The sequence below is a fragment of the Phallusia mammillata genome, chromosome 7 (genome assembly GCF_965637545.1).
Source record: "Phallusia mammillata chromosome 7, kaPhaMamm4.hap1.1, whole genome shotgun sequence".
Classification (NCBI taxonomy): Eukaryota; Metazoa; Chordata; class Ascidiacea; order Phlebobranchia; family Ascidiidae; genus Phallusia; species Phallusia mammillata.
This window is the reverse complement of record NC_137258.1, coordinates 18,562,942-18,581,123: the sequence shown is the minus strand read 5'-3', so window position 1 is coordinate 18,581,123 and position 18,182 is coordinate 18,562,942. Positions and strand designations below refer to the sequence as shown.

Here is an 18,182-nt window from a genome sequence, read left to right as displayed (position 1 = left end):
TAACCGCATTATTGACTTTGTTTGAAGACAAACTTGGGCTCAACCGATAAGCGCCAACTTTCTTTGCTCGTTCGCAAAGACGCAAACAAATATGCGGAGTATAAACTTATAAGTTTAATGATAATGACAATCGCATCAGCAAAAAATCTACAACACGAATCCAATTTTGACGCTTGTCACGCTTGATGGGTAGAGCTACTAACACTGAGCTTCACCTTTGGCCCGACCTGGGAACTTCTGGTAGGTGGCGCAAAAGAGCATAGGCGTTTTGGGTGCTGACTCAGCAATTATTCTTACCATAAACCCAAATTGCTGTAACAGCACCATAAACGCCTATGCTCTTTTGCGCTACCTACCAGAAGTTCCCAGGTCGGGCCAAAGGTGAAGCTCAGTGTTAGTACTTAGTAGCTCTACCCGCTTTGATGACCACTTTCACCCGTTCTTTGCTTTCACACCACATGGAAATCAAAAGAATTCGGTTAAAGTAATTTTTTGATCATTTTAAATCTACGCTCTACGGGGTATAAAATATCCATTTGTGTTTTTTTATTGTGTTGGTTTTAACTGTCAAAATATTTATGTACGGAAAGCACTGTGTGATCATAGTTATCTATGGTTATTCGTCTTGCAAACAAACGCCAGGCACAAGGGCACATCAGCTGAAACATGCTCCTATTTGAATAAATTGTTTTGCTGGCCACTTTATTTGTTTTTGTTTTGTAAATTCGGAAAATCTAATGCAACTTCGTGTGGAATGTTATGAGTTTCCTTTGTCGGACAATACCGCTCTGCTTCCAACCCAAATTGACAAAAGAAGTCGACTGATTGCGCATAATCGCAACATAATGAAACGGTCTGCTTTGCACCACAACAAAGTAAATTTGTCATATAAAAGCTATTAACAATTCGAATGGTATTCAAACCGTAAACAACAATTCGAATTGCATTCGAGCGAATGTATTAGCCATGTATTCGATTTTTCGAATTCTCACGTTAATAAAAAAAGCAATTCGCTCAACTATTTCAACTATTCGAATTGTATTCGTGTATTACCGGGAAAAAAAGAAAAAATCTTTCGAATACAACACGAGAGCGGCAAAACCTGTATTTGAATATGAATGACGAATGGCCCCATGTCTGCCACACACTCGGCGCCTATGATTGCATTACGAGCCATAAATGCACAACCTATTCATCCAGATAAGGCAGCAACCCCTGGGATCCCGCAATGTACACATGGGTCTACCTAAACAGGCACACGACCATGTCACTTGAAATTTGCCCAATAAGCAATAGGATTTGTCTGCTGTTAATCTCATATAGCGAGCAATTGCAGCTTATATTTGCGAAAAAGAAATCTACAAACATGAACTTCAAGTGGAATTGAAACTGAACTTGATCACACAGCTAGGGTCAAGGACGTTGACTTCAGGCCATTGTAGATATAAGCTCCAGATACCGGTACATATTGGCCAGTAATCAGTTTAATGCATTCCTGGGCTGCCACCCCACCCATGTAGGCAGCCACTGAATGAATTTCGGCGGCACCGCATCGGCAAATTTCCTGCAACGAATCGTCTGATACGGCTTCTATGGCACCTGGGATTCCCCACGACTTCATCAGGTCTTTGACAAAGGACTGAAAATAAGTGATAAAAAAATATAAACTTCGTTATGTTCACAATGCACAGTTCCAAATATTCTGAACGCCAAGGTACAAACCTTTATTTGAGTGTCACAGTCATTAAAATGTGTTGTGCAACACATGTACTTTAAAGGGCAAAATAACTGCCTTACTTAAACTTTTACAAATTTCAGATGTTATTTCATCCTGCAGTACAGATAAATCAAGTTAATGGCATATTTGGTTAAACTACCCAACATTGTGATTCTCAAAGCCTATCATTTGTTACAAAGTATGATGAAAATATGCTATGCAAGTTGAATAAGTCAGTGGTTTCCAACCTTATTTGTCCTCTGCACCCTTTTAGTCGATATTTAAATCTTATCCCCCCTACAAACTTTTTCTCAGCTCATATATGGCAAATGCAGCAATAACCCATAGCAAAGACAACCAGTAAGAGATTAATATTGTGACACAAATTCCCCCCTACAAATTACAAAATTCCCACTTAGTGGGGAATTCCCCCCTGGTTGTGAACCACTAGGATAAGTCATTAACGAAGTTTATTTGTGTGTTAGTTAATCTTTGTTTCGCACACACAAAAATGCTATTTTTTATTCTGATTGCTACCTTCATTCTGCTGACATCCATTTCCAACTCTTCGTCTTCTATACCGGGATACTTCCCATGTGTTGTGTAAAACATTTCAACAGCTCTCCACAGAACATACCACAGTGCATCAGAATTGCTATCTGATGTGAATTCATCGATGACTGCCTTTGATGGCTGCTTGTATTCTTCCTCTAAGGACCTGGTTCTGCGAATGCAAAAGTTGACAAACATATATAACAGTTTTTCTAGAGTTTTTGTTTTGCATACATGCATGAAATTTTATTCATGCTTTTATCTTTGTTGGAAATTATATAACGGGTGGTACTAAACACTGCATGATACCACATGTGTTAATAAAGGATTGGCCAGGGTATCTGAGACTGTTATTTTAATTACAAACACCCACCTCAATCCAAATAGCCCAAAGCGTATTGTTTTCATATTAAGTGTTTTTCTTTCATTAAAACTGTGTTATTACGTGGTAACACACAAAGTTGAGTGCCACCACTACATAACCAGGGCTAGGATACAAAAATGAAAAAAAAAACATGACAGAATTGGGAATAGGCCAAATCCTGGCACTAATCTATAGTGCTTACCTTAGAACTCTCAGAAAATGGGCATTTCTACAGAATCTCTTGAGGTCTCTTTCTGATACCCGACCATTTCCACAGCCCAAGCTGGAGCAGGCATGCGAAACATAGTTGGAAACAATCTGCATGTCATGTGCAGCTTTTGCCTGGTATATGTTTTGCAACTTTACATAGCGCTCAGAGTCTGATGTCATATCTGGAAGGGAACCGCGCAAGGGTAAAAAGCCACTGCCTTCATTTTGCACAAATTGCCTAAGACCGTTGGCCAAAATCCAAAAGTTACTGCTAGAATCTGTAATGTTTAAGCATTTATGGTCATCAAGTATGGCTTTTAACTCTGGAGGAATCTTATTGGGTACAAAAGCTGTGTTGACATGCTTTGCAGCTTCATCATAATTTTCTTCATCTTCAGGAACTCCTTCTGCATTTTTTCTAACACCTGCAAGGATTGCAGCTTTGAATTGTTTTTTCTCCTTCCAAGTATTTGGTACTTGGCCATTGTGGTCATTTTTCCAAGTTTGCAAATACTTGAACAAAATGATCAAGTAAGGTGTGTGGGAATGGTCCTTTTTGTCTAATGATTCTAAATCTATGGAGTCACAAAACTTTACAAAGTCTTCTATGGGATCATCCAAACGCAAATCTTCATGTGCATTGTCAGGATGAGACTCAATCACAGCATGTTCTTCGACAGCAATTCGAATGTAACCTGTTTAAAAAAGCACATACTATTCATTATAAAATATCAGAAACAGTTTATCAAACCAGAAGCAACACCATTACGTAACAGGAACATTTACATTTCAAGTCTGTTAATTAACTAATCAAGGGGGAAGGTTCAAAGAACATGCATAACTTCAGATACCTATTTATTATGATATGTATGATTAAATGTGATTTAACAACACTTACTTGACCAAAACATTTAAAAAAACTGATGTAAACAATAATGTTTAAAACTAATTACCCCCTTTCAAGAAGGAAACCCATAATAAATCTTCTAGTTTACATTGTAAGTGGTAACAAAAACAATACAAGACAGTTACAATTGAAACGATACATCAACTCTTTTATACCTAGGAATCCATATGATAAACAAACAACAAGAGGAACTTTGTGCGGCCAGAGTAAAGCTGCCAGTTTTTTCAGGACTGTCAGTGTAAGGGATCCTGAAATAACAACTGAAAACCCAGTGAAGAACTGTGGGGTCCGCTCCAGTAACTGAGAGACATCTTCTTCAACATATTCTCCTTTAACATCGGGATTCAGTTCTTGGAGGAGTTCCATTGCCACCTAATGCAGAAAATATGTTTGGAGGTTTTATAAGTAGCAGGGTTAAACTTTAATTTGGAAAGAAAATTGCCGCTAGTACTAAATACTGTATGTGACTACATGATATTACATGTTATTGCATGCTATCACAAGGTAGGCAGTTTTAAAGGACATGGATATGCTTTTGCAAAAACTATAGTTTTCCAGATTTTTGAACCACTGACAGTTAGAGATATTCGTGTCAGGTGACTATTTGTAATGGAAATAACACTAAAATCTGGTGTAATTTTACCCTTGTTGGGGCTTGTATTCTCACATTTTACACATAATGCAATATTCTTGTCGATATACCATGCAGTATTTAGCACCACCCTTGCTGAGCCCACGAAACTGCAAACACGAACAACAGCTGTAAGCAGCCATTATTTACTGGCCGTAAACGATTTGAAATTTGCAGCCAATTTTATTTATGTTTTAAAAAAGTATATGGTGTATACAGATACACTCTATGTGCATGACAAATTGATGAAACAATAACTCGCAAATCATCATTAGATCCCAAAATTATGGCAAAAAAAAATGATTTGTTGTTTAAAAAGTGATTAAACGATGTACAAGCAGGGGCGTATCCAGAAATTTTTAAAGGGGGGGGGTCCAACAATTTTTTTGGGGGAAATCCCCAATGATGTCATTATGATGTCACACGTCGTTCAAAACGACGCATTATGCGGCAAAGCACTTTTTCCAAAATTGGCGGTTTCTCTACCCATCTAATTGACAGGAAGAACAGGTAATTTTAGCGAAAGCTTTGTAGTTTTCTGATTTCGCCGCTGCTATCTAGCTTACTCAGCCAAACTGCAACTGCAAAATAAGCGTGACTGTCAGGTAATCAAAATCGTTGCTTAAAAAAACAGGGTCCAATTTCTAAAGAACTAAATCTCTTGCTGAAGCGGTAATCCTTTTTTTTTGTGCCTGGTTTGTGCCTGGCAAGTAACAAATTACCCTAATAACATAACTCGATTTACATCGATCTAATGTTTTTGACAAACTATTACGTGTTTGGCGGATCAAAGCAACACAACATTACACGTTTTTAACACTTTTACATTGTTCAAATGCAAAAACAGTTTGATATGTTGCACTTAGTGCAGTTACCATTTAGCAAGAAACTGGTATCAGCGTCCTAGCCGGAACGTAACTTTCCGATTGTTAGCGCATAAACCTCCTTATTAAACCCTTGTTACGTCACAATTGACGATTAGATAACAAGCGAATACAAGAGATTGAAGGCTCACGTCTTTGAGATAACGACTCCCTGTTATCACGCAGTGGTAAACGGAACGATTTTGGCCTATTTAATTTACGCACAACTTTTTGAAAAGGGGGGGGGGGTCCGGACCCCCAAAACCCCCCCTTGGATACGCCACTGTGTACAAGTATATACATTTGTTTCAGACCATAAAAATTACTTTATCTACCTTAGATTTGTATTCGCCAATTTTTTCAGGATCAAGAAAAAAATTGTTGCCAGCATCTTGACCAGAAATTCTGCCACCATCCACAATGGTAAAATTTCCAATTCCTTGTGTACATTTTAATTAGAAAATAATGCAGCACAAACCAAACAAGCCATTTTATGCTCTTACGAACGATTAGCATTTGCCATATTGCCACAAATTTAATTATTTTTAGGTTATATCCAGTGGTGGGATTCAGCCGGTTCGCACCAGTTCAAGAGAACTGTCTCATGAAATTTTATAAGATCAGTGAGCAGGTTAGCATTACTGGGTACTGTCAATGGAAATATGACTTTTTGTAACAGAACCGGCTGAAAAAGATGACGTTTGTGACAGAACTGCCTGACAAAAAATTTGAATTCCACCACTGATCATATTTTGTTTCTCACTAATCCTGTCCAAAAAAAACGTTGTAGTGCACAAATATGTTCAACAACAAAATGTAAAAATGCTAACAAATCAAATTTACTTTACCTGGTAGTATAAGGTTTTTCAAAGTTTCTGTGCCCGTTGCAGTGACGTTAATAAGACAAACACTTGCATTTTCCAAATCACGTTGTCCGTGGTCTCCCCAGAGACGCAATTGTCTGTCGTATTTCTTTTCCTTTTCTGCCATTTGCACACTTTCGTACTGTAAGTCAAAGCAGAGCGGCCCTTGTTGAAAAAACCCAAACCTACGAAGAAATCCGCTGTGCTGTCGTTAAAACTACGGAAAATGTAAAATCAAGTTTGCTGTCCTATTTTGGACATCATAAATAAACTAATGTTGAGTTCAACACAAAATAAACAATATTCCCCGTCAGAACATTTCATATAATTAGAAGTTCTAATAACTTCTGTGTAATGGTGGTAATTCGTTTGTGTTATTTTATACGGAAAAAAGCCCCAAGGGGATTTTCTCACATCTGTCAGATCAGACAAACAAAAGCAGTTTTTGTTTTTAACTTTAGCATTAGTTCTTGAATATTTCGAGATAAAAACCGAAACAACATAGATGGAGGAGCCCTTGCCTGAAGAGTTTGACATTATTTTGATTGGAACTGGTATGTATTTTTACCGTCTAAGCGTTGTTTAAACTGTCATTAGTTTTTGCAATACACCAACTTTTGCACACCACATTATGTTTTCAGCTGCAAACTTACCTTAAATTTTTTGCTGGTCTAACCTGAGACAGTTGTGCTAGCATCACACCAATTGTTACACATTAGATTATCTATTTTGGTCAACTTGAAATTTTCTAATCTGACTGTTTTTCGTCCAGGTTTAACAGAGTCTGTTCTGTCAGGAGCTTTTTCCAGAATCGGAAAGTCTGTTTTGCACATTGACCAAAACAAATTTTATGGAGGCAACTGGGCTTCTTTTAACATAAAAGATTTTGATGAGTTTATTGCTTCTGGAGGAATTGTGGAAATAAATAGAAAAGGTAAATATACAGAATTTATAAATACTAAAGTCTAAAGTGCATTAAAATTTTTATTGGATTTTATTTGTCAGAATTTGATCCAGTAGCTTTAGTTACTGAGGATGAAACTTTTATTCCTGTTTCTAGTCAAAGGCAGCTTATTAAAGAAGGTTCCCTTATCTGTAACTTGAGGTAAATGTACTTGTTGAATTCTCATTCTGTTAACATTTTTACCCATGCAATTGTAATGTCCAGAATCATCAAGTTTACATTTTTTAAGAAATATTTTAATTTTGTGAAAAAATTGGGATTTGTATTTGATTGTTTGTTGCATCTAGGAAAAATAAAGTAACAACAGCATCACCTAAAGATGTAGAGCAAAATCAAGTTCCTTCACCAAAGCCCACATCTGATAATGATGACACCACTGGTAGTCAAGAAGACCAAAGTTTACCAACTAAAATCCCTGATAATTCTGCTCCAAAGCCTAATGCTGAAACAATAGAAACAAATGAATCTTTGCCTGTTGCTGAAGTCACAGAGGATGACAATAAAAGTTGTGGGGAAAATGTAGGCGATAATGATGCAGAAACTAAAACAGAAGAACCCCCATCTCCTGTGGCTATGAAGGATGAAGTAAAACAAACTTACAAATTTCCATCATTTGATGAATTTTATGACCAATGGAGAAGGTTTAACGTTGACCTTGCACCTAAGGTAAGATACATGTCAACTTGAAATGGTGGCCAGATACGCAAATTAGACATTAAATTAAACAAAAGTTTTTTTCCTTTATAATTAATTGGGAATAGCATCTTTCTTTGTCGGCATGTAGGCAATACTTGGTTCAACAACTACACAGACAAATTGGATAAAATTAGATGAAACTACACAGGCACATAATTAAACCAGCAGTTGACAAAGCAATGAACTGTCCTGTTTATCAGGTTATGTTTTCTCGTGGAAAACTGGTGGAGTTGCTTATACAATCCAATGTTTCGAGATATTTGGAGTTTCGCAATGTTTCAAGAACTCTTACACTGTTATCAGGCCAAGACCATCTGCAACCTGTTCCTTGCTCCAGAGCAGATGTTTTTAGCAGCAAGTAAAAATTTATGATTTTATGTTAAAGGATAATTAATTGGGTGTTGACAGATATTTGTTTTTTGTAGGTTTGTAACTGTCATTGAAAAAAGGATTCTTATGCGCGTTCTCACACTATGTGCAAATTATGAAGCCCACCCTGAAGAGTATGAAGGTATTATTGACTTTCTTATGTAGCTTTTTTTGAATCGTAGTACACCAGACCTATTAAAGGCATCATACTGAATCAGCTGGTCTCCCAAACATACCCATATGGCAAGGTAGCCATTTTTGGTCATACATTTCCTTATATATTAGGCTATAATTCTTATGCTTTACATCAAGTTTAAATGCTTTTTTTGTGTGTAGAGTTTGAAGACAGACTTTTTCTTGAGTTTCTTTGTTCCAAGAGGCTCAGCGAGAAAGCTCAACAATTTATTCTGCATTCAATTGCCATGGTTAAAGAGACAAGCACCACTATTGAAGGGTTAAAAGCTACTAAGAAGTTTCTTCAGAGCCTTGGTCGCTATGGCAACAGTGCATTTCTGTGGCCTATGTATGGTGTTGGTGAATTGCCTCAGGCATTTTCCAGGTTAGCTGTATATCTTAGCTTGAATTCATTGTTGATATAATCTGAGACAAGTTAACTACATGGTACAAAGTATCCTGTTTTTTATCCTTGTACTGTGGACTAATAGATTTTAAAATTTAAAAAAAGTTTCATCACCTTCAAGAATGATATCTGTGCCCTATTCTTGGACAAAGCATTTTCGAGTTTAACTTGTTATTGGACAAGTTTTTTATTTCTTTGCGTTGTTTGATCCAAGGTTAAGTGCTGTTTTTGGAGGAACTTTCTGCTTGCGACGAAATGCTGTGGGCCTTGTCTTGAACACAGAAAGTGGAAAATGCACAGCAATCATTGATTCACAAGGTAAGAGGAAAAGTGCATAACACACTAAACTAAATCATGATGTTTGCATTGTTTACCTAGGCTAAGACACGGTAGATTCTTGCATTTTTATTTTTTGACAGGTCAGAAGATCAAATGCAAACACTTGATAGTGGATGAGAGCAACGTTCCCGACTCGTATCGTTGTGAATTTGCCAGCAGCGTGTCACGTGCGGTCTACGTCACAGACAAGTCTGTTCTTGCTTCGGACAAAGAGCACGTAAGTATTTTACAGAAACACAAAAAATATTGACTGTTTGGATTTCATAAATATACAAACTCGAAAAGACATGGTCCCTGACACCATCCTTTCCCTGTTTGATTTTAGAATAAGGATCTTACGTTGTATTTGAACAGGTTTCGCTGATCACACTTCCTCCAGATGGCAGCAGAGGTTCTGTTCGTGTTATCGAGGCAGGTCCACAATGCTGCGTTTGTCCTTCCAAATATCGTGAGTAACAGATTATTCGAATATTAAAGGATGCTTAAACTATATTTGACCAATTCACGTTTTTAATTCGCAGATCTGGTTCACGCTTTGCTGTCATCAGCCCCAAACAATGATAACCAGGTTTGTAATCCGAGAGAGAAGTTCAAAGAGGTGGAGCAGATACTTTTTGCAGGACATGCAGATGCTGAAGGTAAAAATACTAGATTTATTGTGTATTTATTGACTTTGTACGATTTTTTTTATTTTGTTCTATTAGCACAACTTGATTACAGACCTTGATAATGCAAACGTTATTTTGTGCATAAGTTCCACAGGGTGGCGACGCAGAGTCGACTGACGACGCCAAACCTCACATTCTTTGGTCTTCCTACTTCGACATGATGGAAGACGGTGTGACACGTGATGCGTTACCTAGCAACTTGTATGTAGCGCGCGGCCCAGGAATGGAATTGGGATTCGACAAAACTATGGAAGAGGCGAGTTTTGAAATGAAATCCAAAGTTTCAATAAATCTTAGTACGCATGGGCGAATTGCACCAGGTTCATTCGGTCCAACGTCTTTATTCGGCCTGGCGTGCTATTTATAATTTTAGTGGGCTGTGGTCGCTGGCCTGCATGAACGCTTCAGGGATGACCACATTTATGAATGTATGTCCATCTTCATCTTATATAGCCTTGAGATTTAATTTACTAGACGATTCCAGCAGGTTTCACTATAATTCAATCGTTAAAAAATAAAATTTATTGGTAATTACATCTCACTCCTCACCATGATCAAGATAAATGGCTGTATTTAGTAGGCAATGAAAAATGATGAAGTCAATGGCATTATCACGATAAAATTACATCGGACACTCTCATGAGCCTGTACCACCATATTGTCAGTTTAAAAAAGTCGAAACGTTACTAGTCCTAGTTGCTGTTGTCGCATGTAACGCATTGACCTTTCCAGGCGAGAGAATTATTCGAGAGAATTTGTCCCGACGACGAATTCCTCCCTCGTGCTCCGGATCCAGAAGAAATCGTGTTCGACGACGAAGGATACAACACTGAGAGCAACGGAGCAAGAGTGGAAGAAAGTCCGGAGGATGGTGCTGGAGCAGATTATGTCGACGATGCAGAGGATTTGCGGGAAGTGGAAGATGGTGATGACGCACCGGAGCAGGTAGATCACGTGACGCGCATCGACCAACCACAGAATGTGTTTATCTGACATCGCGATATTTAAAAACTAAAGTTAATTCTACAAATCCTGACAAGACGACGGTTTTGGCAGTTAATCCATTTTTGCCAAAAATAAGTATAACATTTCATGTCGTACATTATAACTCGATCATGATCAAAGCTTTTAAAGAGCTCGGATGTATGTAGATCACGTAATTTATAGATATCATTTATATAATATTTGACTATGCATGAAAATTTGCATGAAAATGTTCCAATTTCAATAAGTTTTTTACTTTAAACACTGATGTATTTTTTTTTAAAAGCAGCAAAGCTTTATCAAAAAAAAACTTTCATTTTTGCAAACATTTGCAGCAACCAGTGGCAGAAGAGGACCAACCCCAAAATGAAGACGACCAAAATCCAGAAGTCGCCGATGCGTGACCGATTAAACGATACGCACAAGCTCATGCACCAAACACCCTAACCTTCACTATGCACACTGCTGAAAGAAAAACAGAAAAAAACGGAAGTCAAAACTTTAACCGACTTACGAAGAAACGTCGTTTGTTTCAAACTTCAAGCATTGCAGTTGGATTGCGGTTCCTTTGCTTGTGCGCAAATCAAACATGGCTTTAATTGCATTTATTTATTTTAATTTTGTTTTTCTGAAGTTTTAAACGTTTTTATTCGGTCTGGATTTAAATTTCAAAAGTGTTCATCTAAACCGCTTGATTACTAAGCAATACGGTGGTTTAGTCACTGCAACTCTTGTTTTTACCAACAAACTTGTTTTTGCAATAAATCATGCGGTTTAAATTGAAAATCGAAATTGTATTTACGTTTGTCAGTTTGTATAAACATTTGTTCTATAGGTGCGCCTCCTAGGCCGTCTTCATTGTTACGTAAATGTCGCATGCAATATATGTTCAAATACACGTGTCAATACCAATACGAACCGGGTGTTTATTTGTACCGAGTTAAGAACAGCTAAGATCGTCGAGTGCTTAGCTTACTCTTACTCGGTTTGTGCTCATAAGGTTGTAAGTTCTAAACCTGCCTCGGTCACTTGTGCAGCAAGGACATTGCTTAAACCCAGGAACAAAAATGTCACCAACTTCATACAAATTACACGGCTGAATCAAATCAACTACAGATCCACAGAACGCAATCAAATAGGAGGCTATTGTGATCATAACGCATTCAGGATTGCTCGCCAACGATAAGAAAAATATAACAAATAAATAAACTACGACATCTATCAGCATTTAGCAAACTTTGTCTGTTGTAAGTTCTAATGTTAATAGCTCTAACACTTATAAAGGTGACAAACACGTGCGGTTGGCTATAAGAAAGTCATTGGAACCGGTCACTCATTTTCGTAATCGCACCAATCACACCTGCTATAGTGGGTACAAATGGACTGACGATCCATCTGATAGAAGTCAAATCCCTTCTAGATAATGTGCAGTTAAAGCCATGAAATTTGAAGCGGATTTGAGGAGAAATTCACGCAAATACAATTTCAATACGACGCGATTTCACGCACAATTTTAAAAGTGCTTAAACTGTCGAACATCGTTTTGAGAAGTAATTAAAGGGACTTTGAGCGTTTCAGGCAAACTTACTGATAGATCGCCATCATTTCCAACAAACCACAATCATGTCCAAACGACGGTAACGTATAATTTATTTGACTATGATCAACACTTTTAAGTTTCGCTTACACATTTTTTTGTTGTGACGAAGCAGTGGTTTTAATTTTTTTTATCCTGCGAACCATATTTGGAAAAGGATGTTAGCAAGTCCTTTCGGTGTTGAGGTCCAATAGTCATTGGTTAGGACAGAAATAACCGAAACATTACTCTAAGTAGATTCCAAGTTAAAGTCTCGTTTTATTGCTTATAAACGTTTTACTTTTTAAATACCAGGGGATATTTCATTTTTGTATCATTTATTTTAAGCCCTCGAGGTCCCAGAAAAATGGCAAACGACTCCCAAATGGGTCGCGACCCTCAGATTAAAAATCACCAGCCCTAAAGGAACCGGCCATACAACCTACTAGTTCTGAACTTTCAAACCATACAAAACGGTTAATATACGTTTGCAATCATTCCGATTTAACAAGCATTCGCAAAGATATTGGTTCTTAATCCGGCAAATAATTCCTGGCAAACAACATTCTCTAACAAACACAAGTCCCCTTATTTGGTCCCTGATGGGCCACCCACCATACCGGCGACGTGAATTTAGCTCATCATTACCGTAATATTGCATCACAAAACATTACAAAATCCCCTAAGCAAATCTACTAACCAGGCGCGACTATCTATGAAGCGAAAACCAAACACCAAGGTGATTTCACCACGTAAACTGCCACATTTTTAGGCCCACTGTGACACTATAATCTCCACACGTCCATCTGCTCTGATACGCTTCAGCCCTGGTTGACGTTATAACACCTTTTGACCCTAGAACCTGAACAAAATGAAGTTTATCTTGTTGACCCAATCGCGTAAAACTGACTCCGCGGGCATGTGGCCGATTGTCATGGTCAAAAAGTTTACATTTAGGTTTGCCTGAAAACATCTTCTTTTTCTTTTCGCGCCTTTAGCGAAGATAATTGATTAGAGTTTGCGAAATTGCTGGTAATCTGGTACCATCCCGAACTGTCAATAATTCTCAGAAAGCTGTAAGAAAAATTCGCGTCTATTTGTGTACATTTATGTTTTTGGGGTCCTTTTCGATGTGGGTATATAACATGTTTTTAGACTACGTAATTTGTGTACACGCATTCAATACGATGTTTTAGCCATTGGAATTTTAGTGCTGTAATTTCAGGCATCGTGTTTTGAAGAGATTGTGCATAAACTTAAAAAAATCACCAATTAAAAAATTGTGATGTTTTAATTGAAAAATAATAAATCTGTTTTTTTTTTGAAAATTAACAATTCGGCAAAACGGTCACAAGTTGGCAAACGAGATCAAATCATATGCAACCGTCACGTCAAAATGACCGAGTGGTTTACCCGCCTTGAGATAGCAAGTTTAAAAGGCATTGTCACAGCACTATGCACTCCGACCGGTGTAACAACATAAAATTCCGAAACTTATTTAGAAATACTTAGACAAAGTTATCCACTTAAAGTGCAAAAGGTAGCTTTGGAGTAAGGTCTTGTTTTATACGTAAAACACATTTAAAAAAAATACTGGTAATTTACAGAAGCAGTTTACAAACGAAAGATTCTGCTGTTTGCAAACATCAGCAATGTAAAACTACAAAAAGTATTATCTGTCTAAAGATTTTGGCGTCTGTCCGTTCAATGTTTTTCCATCGGAATTTTCTTCCAAAGCATCTGTGTAAACCCGTGTGGACGCTGTTATTTTCGTTACCATTTCCGCGTTATTTTGTGAATGTGTTGTTTTCTGTAATAATACGAATACAAATTGCGCCACGTTTGGTTAATCTATGTCCCAAAGTTAACGGCACCACACAAAACGACATGTAAATGCTTTATCACTCATACTGGTATACACTATGGTTACCATATCTGCGTAGGCAGAATTCTGTACGGTTTCAATAACTATAGTTATTAGAGCTATGCTTGGCGACACCAAAGTTCCGTTACAACGCTTCATATAGCATGTTGTTACCCGTTACCAACCCAAACAGTGCCATTTTTAATAAAATGTCGTTACTAATACAAAGATAAAAAGCGCAGGTTTGTTTCTAATCAAGTAACAAAACCGAAAGTTTTACAAGATCCGGTCTTTTTTAACAGAATATTGTTAGCTTTCAAGATGCGTAGTTTAGCATCAAAGTACGCGGTAGGAAGCATTGTGCATCAAAATGAGCACAGACAACACTTATAATGTCAACCTTTAGTCCCTATAAAAATAATTCTGTAAACCACTGTAGGTTAAGCTACATGGCGTTAAAATTCTGGACATTAACCGTGTTTTTGAAAATTACTTCCGGACACAGTTTTTACGCTTGAATTACGGACATGTCAGGAACATTCCTTACGTCTGGTAACCCTAATATACACGCTATATTTTGTAGCTTTAAGCCCGCCGTTTAACTGCTTCACGTTTTCTCATTTACTCCCTGTCAAACTATCACATATTTTTGTGCAAAGGAGTCTCACCCAATCGACAACAAAATATTCGTCTATTGCCAGTTTCAGAATTGCAAATAACCTAAGTCATATTATAGGCCTACATTTAGCTTTTCAGCACAACAAAGCCATGAAGTGGTGAGTATGAACCCATAAAACCTTGAGTCAAAAAAAATATGTGTTGGTAAATGCGATTTGATTGCTAACCGTCGTACGTGACTTCGACTGTGCCGATAGAAAACCACTTGGTGGGAAAAAAATTGTATAATATAGACACACCTCCTGAGTTCTGACCGCAATAAATTCCGATTCTCAAAATAGAAAGTATGTCTAGGCATTGTTGGCGCGCTACATGCACAACTCGAATAACAAGTCTCGTCAGTGGAGAAAGGTTTGCCTCGGTACAAACAACAACACAACGGGTTGCTACACGTGGAAGAAATATGCACCAGGCAAACAAAATAGTAATTCTCCTTAACGAGAGCAAGCAAAATGTTGTCGAGTCCACGACGAACCTTAACTATACAATCCTATGGTAATCAATTACTGTGAAATTTCGGCCGTAACCAAAACAATTGCAGGGATTTTCTCTTCGCTATAGCGATTTGAACGCAGATAAACTTAATAGGATTTCGTGACTTTCAGAACTTAACCTGATGAAATATCTTACTGTTTTGATAATGTATAAACAAGCGTAGGAGGAAATACATTTGTGAAATACATGATTTTACGATGAGATCTTGTTCGCTGTAATGTTAAATTTCTGTTCTTGCTATTTCGTTGTTGTTTTTTCTGGTACTTTTAAAAACTTGCCACATTCAATTCGTTTTGCCGTGAGAAACATTTTTTTGCAAGTCACGGCTTAATACGAAGCTATGCATAAGCCTTTACTTGTGGTTCCCTAATCCATACCATAAGTAGGAAGAAAAGCAGATCGTATTTTTACTCTAAATAACCCCAAACTCATAAGGGTATCTTTGAAACCGTTGACACAAAATTTTACATTCGACCATAAAACACAAACTGATCAAAAAAACATGACCAAAAAACTTTGCTTGCAAAACTTTTCCATTAAATATTTAATAAAGCTATGCTCAAAATTATACCTTTGACAACACACGGCAATGGCAAGGGAGCAAAATAGGCCAAAGATTATCTTAAAAGCGTTCAGACCGCAGCAGAATCGAACATCCGTTTATTGCACACAAAACCCATATTTCGCTGCGCAATCATCTTTTGACAATCTCAAGCAGACACGACAAACAATATGAGAAACTCCCCATTGGTTGTGTTGATAGCGTTGCGTGGGTGCGCATTGCTGGCTATTAAACGGTCGCAAAGCCGCCACAAACGTCGCAAGTGGGGCCCTGTGATCATTACCTTGTCTTATGCAAGCCCAGTGGCTGTCTGCACATGTGTTGGTGAAGCTAGAGGTAAGGACATGGCGTGCGGAGAAAACGTGAGTTGAAAGCTTCTGTGTTGGGAAGAAAGTGCCCACGCCAGGCAAAAACAATGTTAAATCTATGGTGTGGTTTGAGAGACACGTTATTTTGCAAATTTGAGAAATATACATATTTTGTTAGTTCAGGTTTGGTTTTCTGTTATTGCCCGAAAGGCCTTTTTATTACCGCCTAATTAGTTTTTTTCATTAAATCTGATGCTTAATACAAAAGTGAAAAAAAAATCTCAAAATTTTTGGTTCGTATCTGTGCTCGTCTTTTTGTATCGCATTCTGGGTCAAGTTATATTTTTTTATCAATCGGAAAGCCTAAAGTGTTTTTGTCGCCATTTTGTATTTTTTTTTCGTGTTTGCATGGAGACCGCGAACCTCATCCCCCCTGGTATGGGATCTTGTTTGTCCCAATAATTATGCTGGCGTGCGATGCAAGGTTGCTGGCTGCCCACTTTTTAGTTGGAAAAATGCGCTTTCGCAGCACCGCACTGATCAACGTTATAAAAGAGATAAGTAGACGCATTTTGCATGATATTTTATTGGGAAACAATCAGTACCACTTTGCTGACAAGCTAAAAAATAAGATTTCCGCAATTACATAAAGAGAATTAACAAAAGGAGAAATGGGTTCACCATAATTAAGTGGTTAAGTTGCGAATAAGCATCAAGCTTTAAAAGTGGCATTACTTCATGACATACCAAAGATTTTGTCAACCGAATTTATTGGCCCAAATCAGCGATTTTTAAACATTAATTTACGCACGCAACTTTCAAACACAGACGTGTATTTTTCTCTAATTATGTTGGAGAATCTATCAACCTGCGCAATATATCTAACATTATTCAACTAGTACGTTTTTGAGCATTATGGTTTGGTTCACTCCAGACAAAAGATCAATAGTTTATTTTCAGATTGGCAACAATGCAAAATCTTAAAAACCCACGCATTTAGTTTTGGTCCAAAACCAATTTAGCTGATTTAGTGCATCACCATTAATCGCGTCGCAAGTATCCAGACAAAATTCTGCTAGGTTTGATTAAGCTTAGTGTAGTTGTTACGAACGAATAAATATTTTATTTTTATTTATTTTTTAAAGTGCGTCGAAAGTTTCACATACCTGTGTACAATTATTGCGCCGTTAAGGCAAGTTGAAAACAATTTGCCGATGATGGCGAATTGTTGAACGTAATTTAAGCTAGATTTTCACAATTTCGAGAAACGTGACCAATTTTCGGTGTAGATTTTCGTGACAGTTGCATCGCAATACGCAAACACCGGAGCCTTGTGCAACGAACACCGCATCATCATTTTCACATTAGCTTTGATGATGCAATCTACTATATCTGAACCCACAACACGACAAACGGGATTCGCTAAGCAAGGTGAAGACCGAGATTTTGTCGCTACTTTTAAACTTGGGATCTAGTCAGAACTAAATTATGAAATGATTTGATTTTGTGTTGGACAACTTGTCGAATATGTTTCTTTTCTGTAATATTAGGGTCCAATCCGACTTAGGGTTCCTTCCCGGGATTTCCCGGCAAAATTACATTCCCGAATCCCGGGAAACAGACAAACAAGCAAAAACGTGTTAATTTTGTAAAAAAATAACAGAAATGTGTAAATTTCAGCTAATTTCAGCTATAAGAAGTAAGCGTTTTTATACGAGATGGTACATTATTCTCGCGAAAATGCGCCACCCAGACTGTATATAATGCTTTTATTTAGTTTGTTTGCCTCTTTGCCTAAAACGATTGAGAAGGTTACGAATCCCAAGCTAAAAAGATGACTGAGACGATGAGAATTGTAAATGTTACAAATATTTCGACGTAGATGAAGTTTACAACGGTTAACAATGTACTTAACTTTTTCTATAACGTATAAAACAAACCAATAAAACAAAAACGTTTTGTATCAGAAAAGTGTAAAAAAAGAATTTTTTA

General features: G+C 37.4%; 2 protein-coding genes across 3 annotated transcripts; one reads left to right on the top strand and one right to left on the bottom strand.

The window, feature by feature from the left end:
• Nucleotides 1-1,320: 1,320 nt before the first annotated feature.
• LOC145238115 (NEDD8-activating enzyme E1 regulatory subunit-like) lies at nt 1,321-6,885 on the bottom strand. Its single transcript, XM_080101180.1, has 7 exons — nt 6,761-6,885; nt 6,093-6,292; nt 5,580-5,683; nt 3,906-4,122; nt 2,836-3,538; nt 2,255-2,441; nt 1,321-1,639 (listed from the first exon to the last, which is right to left on the bottom strand). Exons 1-7 carry the CDS (start codon nt 6,802-6,804, stop codon nt 1,400-1,402), a joined length of 1,695 nt encoding a protein of 564 aa, XP_079957306.1. The 5' UTR covers nt 6,805-6,885; the 3' UTR covers nt 1,321-1,399.
• On the top strand, nt 6,514-11,619 carry LOC145238114 (rab proteins geranylgeranyltransferase component A 2-like). Of its 2 annotated transcripts, none has more exons than XM_080101179.1 (14): nt 6,514-6,661; nt 6,880-7,041; nt 7,113-7,212; nt 7,359-7,737; nt 7,968-8,125; nt 8,193-8,278; nt 8,473-8,695; nt 8,931-9,034; nt 9,136-9,272; nt 9,410-9,503; nt 9,577-9,693; nt 9,810-9,979; nt 10,456-10,668; nt 11,043-11,619. In XM_080101179.1, exons 1-14 carry the CDS (start codon nt 6,613-6,615, stop codon nt 11,109-11,111), a joined length of 2,061 nt encoding a protein of 686 aa, XP_079957305.1. In that variant the 5' UTR covers nt 6,514-6,612; the 3' UTR covers nt 11,112-11,619. The 2 variants fall into 2 exon arrangements, with proteins under 2 accessions (XP_079957305.1, XP_079957304.1); XM_080101178.1 differs by having other exon boundaries at nt 6,516-6,661; nt 9,807-9,979.
• The last annotated feature ends 6,563 nt before the right edge of the window (nt 11,620-18,182 follow it).